The 6,991-nt window shown below is 40.8% G+C and overlaps 1 protein-coding gene across 1 annotated transcript; it reads right to left on the bottom strand.

Annotated features, from left to right (window-relative positions):
* Positions 1–804: 804 nt before the first annotated feature.
* Positions 805–1,825, bottom strand: RB195_012138 (uncharacterized protein; the record flags this gene model as incomplete). Its single annotated transcript, XM_064193853.1, has 5 exons — positions 805–906; positions 997–1,170; positions 1,442–1,567; positions 1,679–1,753; positions 1,805–1,825. 5 exons carry the CDS (start codon positions 1,823–1,825, stop codon positions 805–807), a joined length of 498 nt encoding a protein of 165 aa, XP_064051436.1.
* Between the last annotated feature and the right edge of the window lie 5,166 nt (positions 1,826–6,991).

The following is a 6,991-nucleotide window of genomic DNA, read 5'->3' as shown; positions in this document are numbered from 1 at the left end:
GATGAACGGAATCACCCTCTTTCCCACAATCTACGACCCTGTATAGGCATAACCCGCCTGAAACCCGTACCACGCCAGATTCGTGGGGCGATGCCTTTAATCAACCCGCATGAGATGCGCCATTGCGTTCACTTTAATTCAGAGTTATTTAGGGTCTACGAACTCCCGTCTAGCTTACATAACGACATGCGGACTCTGGGGCTCCAGGGCGGTTTCGAAACATCGATCGATGGTGCAGTCACAGTAGAACCTCCTGCCGACTGCGCTACATCCACCCTTGCAAATTTCTTCTATAATACTTCAATTTTCTCTCTTGGTCTCTCTTAAAGTTGTGTGACTGTAGAGAAAGAAGGATGAATGAAAAACCCATGGAACGAGAATGGTGGGTTCTGCAACGCTGCATTTACTAAGCATTGTAGAGAACGATTATTGAACAGCTGTATCTGGAAGCTAATGAGGCCACTTTAGATTCTCTCATGTCTTTCTTATTTATAATGAAGCAAAAATTGCAATCTCTGCTCTTTTCCAGCATGTTCCTTTCACTTTATAACTTTCTTAATAACTAACTTCTTAATAACTTTATTTGGGACCAGAAGTCAAACGGATCACACACCTCTATTTATTTTTGTGATCTACAAAATTAGTCGCGATTAGGGCTCATGAAAACAATTAATTTTTGCACAAAGACCTTAACAGCAGTAATAGAACAAATTTTCTTTAAATATTTTATTTTCTATAAACAAATAACAGAAGATGATAATTATCATTGTGCAATGAACAGCTCTCGTTCATTTCACTATTTGTTCATTTGGCTAGTGAGGCCAACCATTTAATTCTACGCTTTTCAGTTCGTTCCATTTCAAGGCTTTGCACTTGGTCAAGCGTATCATCAACATCAGATCTTGTCTGAAAAAAGGAACAAACTTATACAGATAAAGAAAAAAAAACGTGCACAAATTCGGATTCGGATTCAATTCAAATTATCTACAGCGTTACCTGGTAGAAACCTTGCGCTATCTTCATTAATCTGTCCTTTCTCAATTCCTCAGCCCTGCGCTTTTTTGCACTTCGAGTACATTCCTTTACTACTGGATAGGGTATCCATTCTTCTTTCTTTTCGACATCAGACTTCTGTGTAGGATCCTCCTCAACCTCGCACTGAGTTTTAGCCTTAAAATATTGAGTGGAAAACTGAAGGTACAGCAAATCAGGTCAACTGTTTGAGCTGAGCTCTTTCGCTCAAAACAGGACAAAAGGAAAAAGAAATATGTGAATTGGAAATAGAGAAAGAGCATTTATGATGCCAATTCAGCCTGCCGATCGCGTCGCAAGGCGCAACGCGCCGCTCATATTAGCGATGTTTGCAAAATGAATCACTCCTTGTGGAGTATCGCAAAACCCATACTGACTCAGAATTCCAGAAAATTCTTGCGAACCTTACCTCTTCAACTGGAGGTTTTCGTGGATTAAGTTGTGGCTTCTGATTTTCAGTGGAGTTAGTATCATTTTTATTTTCCTTTCTCGGTTTCAGTTTATCTGCAGCTAACTCCTTACTTTCCGTAGAGTCCTGAGAAGTGAAGTTTGTTCAAAATTCTAGAAAATCCACATTACTGTAGTGAATGAAAATAGGTTATACGGGAATTGAATATCTGTTATCTGTCGAATAGACAATATGTACCATTTCTTCCGAAGAAATGTTCTTTCGCAAGCAAGCGGCGCTAATCAACGATAAAAGTACAAACATCAACCATTGCTGAATCAAACGTCGAATTGAAAATCTTAACAATGAGAATAGAGAGCTTACATGCGCAGCCACAGCATACATCAGTTGTGGCCAGAAGCTTTCGCAAATAAAAAAATTCGTTAAACTGAACCAACCACCCAGCTTGAATACAATGATTAAAACTGATTCATCCTTGCGAACAAGAATCGAATAAATGTTATCGAAAACACTATCAACACGAATCCATAATTACGAAAATAGAAGGAAGTTACTGCCTAACGGGTTAACTACCAATAAATGGAACGTGTGTATGACATCCTGAACTGTCAAGCCTTTCTTTTCTCAAGATGAAGTGCAGTTTTTGGTCATCGTCTTGCTTACTTGCTCCATGTCCCGCATTTTGCCGTTAACCCTTACTGAGCGTAAGGCACCCAAGAGGTCAGGTGTGGTAAAGTCATGCCCTTCGCAACTATAGATTGGTCCAACTGCTTTAGATTAAAGGCAGCATACCACGAATTTGAGGTGGTGCAGATTTCAGGTGGAGTATTCGATAGTAGATTACGCAGAGGGGTGTGGTTCCGTCCATTTCTTCCTAATTGCAGTAAAAAAAACGGCCCTGAAGATGCGGCGCCGCACAGGGCTGGTGCGCTCCAATCGAACTCGTTGTTGAAAATAGTGCGCCGGAACGCTCGAAGCCGTATCTTCCGGGACGTTTTGTACGGCAATTAGGAAGAAATGGACGGAATTACCCTTCTCCCCATAATGTAGGACCCCGTATACCAATACTCCACCGAAAATCCGTACCACTCCAGATTCGTGTGATGATGCCTTTAACGGAGACAGATGAACCTACTCCCGTTTGTAACTGCGGGATAGCTTTCATGTCACTGAACACGCACCTTCCGTCGCTTCTTCATCTTGAGAAATCCCTGAACGTATTCTTCTATTGATATGTGCAATGACTCATTCCTGCAACTTCAGTTGGGGAAGATTGGACTGGGGGCCGCCACCCGATTAGAAGAAACTGGACAAGACCATAATTGCAAAAGGGTTTGACTTTCACCGGCAGTTGATCTATTCCCTACCTTGTCGCAAGAAGAAGTCAATGGTAAAGAAGCGAAGCTGCTGCCTTACGTCTTGGGAAAAGTAGGGATTAGAAGTAATCATCTCAGTGTAATTCACATTGCTGTCAGAAACTCAATGGCGATGTAGCAGAACTGTTAATTTTGTCAATTAATGACCGGAAAAACTTCCGATTTCGGCAACCTGTTAAATGTATTTTCTAAATTCGCAGCTGGCCACGGTAGTTTTGTATCAGATCACTGTGAATGCCTTCGAAATCAGATCCATTGGATTATATCGAGAAAGAAAAGAATCTGACGCTGTTGTTCATACAGATTCCTTTATAATTGCAGCATGTTTCGCACTTGGATCATTTAATATAGTTTTTTCTACATAACGTCCGCAGATCCGAAATCGCGATATTCCACAAAGCTGTTCCCACCAAAATAATGGAGAAAAATAAGTTGGCTTGCGAGATACGGCATGGTTTACACTTTATGGGGTGATGGGTTAAAGTCGGCGTGAAACATGATGACGCGACGGGTCCTCGGCGAAGGCGTGCGCTGAGGTCTCTTGGTAGTATGCAAAGAACTTTCCACTCATGTCTGCTTCTGTGGTTTTTCTTTTTTTTGTATAATAATGTACGGATACGACTAATAATTCCACTAAATTCTTTTTTCAGTGTTCTTAACTTGAGCTGGACGCGAATTTGTTACAATGCTTTATTACTGGCTAACATTTCAGCATCTGCCCCTTTTTCAGAGCCTGAAAAGTTGAAATCGAACGTGATTCATCCAGTCAAATGCCCTTTCCGTCTGAAAAATTAAAATTTTAAGCCTACCGTTGATCTTTATAATGCAAAAGAGGTGGAAGTTTTACTTCAAGGTCTAAGGAATTCCTGTCTCTGATTCCTGTGGTGGAGTGACAAGCGGACTCAAACGGCAATTTTGAATAGCGTGTGAATTCCTGCGTAGTACAGAGGGATTCTTCTTTGTGGTTCATTTCTGAGGTTTTAGAATGAATCCAAAACGTTTCCGAAGCCTTTCGCAAGATAATGCTAGCTTCACGCGCCAATATCACTGTTCAAGTTAAGATCACTTAACTTCAACATCTTCACCGTTAGGACATCGCACCTTATGAACACCTAATGCCATCGCGTCACATGATCTTCTTTTGCCTTCCAGATGTTCTTTAATTCGAAAACATGGTGGTTCAGCTATCTCTTCAATGTAATCGTCACTGCGCTGCATTCGTTACATCGGATAAGCGACACATAAACTCATGCAATCTCCTTCCGAATCCGAACATATTTTGGACTACTTTTTTTCGGTTTAGTGCTAACACGGTCAGATTTGTGATTTCATCACATTACATTGAATATAGTAAAACCGTTAAACTTACTATTGCCAACCGTGCGGGCAATATTGGAAACCCCCACCACAGATAACATACCTCTTTGCTTTCTTTACATCTCCGATGAAACAAGAACTGCCATTAGGCGGTGTCTCAGGACAGCAGGCTTAGATTGCTCTGTTTTGTCATTCAAAAATTTGAAGCGTCACCCAGTTGGGCATCGTTTCTATCATTTCATCATCGATATCATCTGTACAACACCAAACTGTATCATTTGTCCGACAGGTATAGTAGGGTCAAAACGACATGAAGCACGGAGTGGTGTAAGGATCCTCGCTACCGCCACCCAGCTCTCTAGTTCGTCATGGCCCCACCTCGATTCCAACCGCTGTCGCCTCCGCACCGCTTCCGAGCGCGGTCGCTTACACAACGGTCCGTGCTTCATGTCTACGTTTTGACCCAACTATAGACCAGGCGACTGTTTGAGATCCGGTGTAATCTCCCTTATTTCTTTCACGGTGGCAACTGTGGACTGTTTCAACAAGTATGTCGACAAAACGGCACGACCGCTGTATGTCCTTATCAGAGGGCACGTGAATGGAAAGAATAGGTTACGAGAATGAACACCTTTAGGTGCCCATGAAACATAAAAACACGGTGAAGCCGATTATGAAATGAGGCTCCAGATCTTAGTGCACGGATCTAAAACGTTGGCTCGAAAATCCTGGGGGGTTTTGGATCCAAGCTTAAAATCCCAAAGTGAACCTCAGGTTCGAATGTCTGTCCATAAGGCGGAAACTCGCATCATACCTCGGATGGTTCTTCTGGTCAAAATGAAACATTCGAACCATTCGCTCTCGTGATCGATCAGTCAGCGGGCGGTACATGCTGACCGTCTCCGCTCTAAGGTGAGCATTCAGTGTAGTCGCTATGTTGATGATTGAAAAAGTAGGCATGGAGTTTATCTGCTTCGTTGTGGAGAGATTTGGTAGTTTAAATTGTGAATTGAATCGCCCATTTCAGGGCCTGAAGAAGGCGATTTTGCCGAAACGTTGACCAATGAAAATCATTTGACAACCTCGTGTACAGCTCATCAAAAATCAATACCACATCTTTCTATGATGAGGTTCATTGAAACGGAGTTATCGATGATACTCTTGGCATAAATAAAAAAAAAAAATTTATTTTTATATTTTTTTTTTATTTTCTTTTGTTTTTTTTCCCCCACTAGGGGGGGTTTTGGAGTCACCTCTTCCTGCATTCTTATTAGTTATTTCTTTTTTATTCCAAGAATATTTGTGTTTGGATTAAATGAACATTGTTGTAGATTATGAAAGCTAACTTCAAAGCATTGATAGCCCGACTACCAGTCGTCTAGGATAGGTTCTGCCAAGTAGCCACGGCCAGGTCAATTGACCGACTTTAGACTTGTCGGTAACCTAGCAACAGATCTGGGAACATCACCGGTTTGGCGGGAATCAGGTCTATTTATTTTTTTATCCCTTCGCCTTCATCAACAGAGCAAGGGAAGCTACGAAGGTCCTCTTACAAAATTTGTTCCTTCGTCCTCAAAGCTTTGTATTAGTTGATTTGGATGGCCGACGTAACTCGAAGAGAATGGAGCACATTGTTGAATCAATATTCAGACACCTGGATAACGTCCATCAAACATCTGTTGAGTACTCTTCTATGTTCAGCTTTAACAACATCTCGGTATAACCACCCGATAACGCTCCAACCATTTTGCTGTCCTAAATAAGTTCTGGAACATAGAGGGAAAGTTTCTGTTTTCTATTTTTGGGAAGTGCAGGTTCTTTCAATAGTGGATCTAAAGACTTGCTAAATTTTGTTTCTTGTCTAAGGAATCAAAAGCAAAGGTAGAAATGTCCACATCTATTCCTACTATTCCTAGTTGGAACAGTAGGAACAAATATGCTGGTTAGTATGGTTCATACCTAACTTTTTGGGACCATCCCTCTAGCTAGTCACCATTAGGTCTCGTGACATTCTTCTAGACTACATACGGGTAGAACTCTCTTGCACTTTTCGAACTTTGCTATACGTGCTATTTTTCTTCAAAGACTTCTATTTTCTTTCCTTTTTAGTACATTTCCTTAGAATCGATTCGAACTGTTTCGAGAAGTCGAGAGCAAACACCAACAAAAATGTCCAAGCCTTTTTCGGATTCACAAGTTTTAAGAGTTATTCCGTTCTTATTATACTCAGTCACATTATTGCCTACGTGTATAGCCAGAGATTTGTCGCAGTCAATGCGCAGATCCCGTTTGATCCCACAATTTTTTTTTATGTTAGTGACGTGTGAAGTACAGTAAGTGCTTTAGAATCATTATCACCATTGTAGGTGTCATCAGCGTAACTTTTTTCACATCAATGCTCTCCCTCGTGAAACGCTACTTGTCCAAAGAAATTTGGTTGAACATTTGTGGTCAACTTTCTTTTTTTCTGTCAATCGTTGATAACGTAAAGTACAAAATGATGAAAACAACTATGAATTGTGAAACCAAATGGTTCTTCTTGTTTATCCGAGAAATAGATGTGCTTTCAGGCACAAAGAGATAAACTATAAACAATAAATTCCCTGTAATTGGCTAGTAAGTACACAAAATCCATTGAAGATCGCGCTGTTATTACAGCATTTCTCTCTAATCCAAAATGTAAACAAAACGAAAAATAACATACAACGCTCCACGAGGAAATTCAGAAAATTCATCCAAAAATAACAAACTTCGAAAAAGGGTTGGTAACTTTCACTAATGCAAATGTTCAAGTAGAACAAATTCTTGCACATATCTTAAAATAAGGAAATAGCGACACGTATCTAGAACAACATCC

This window comes from Necator americanus, chromosome III (assembly GCF_031761385.1).
Source record: "Necator americanus strain Aroian chromosome III, whole genome shotgun sequence".
Lineage (NCBI taxonomy): Eukaryota > Metazoa > Nematoda > Chromadorea > Rhabditida > Ancylostomatidae > Necator > Necator americanus.
Note: the sequence above shows the minus strand (reverse complement) of the source record. Positions and strands in the feature narration are given on the sequence as shown.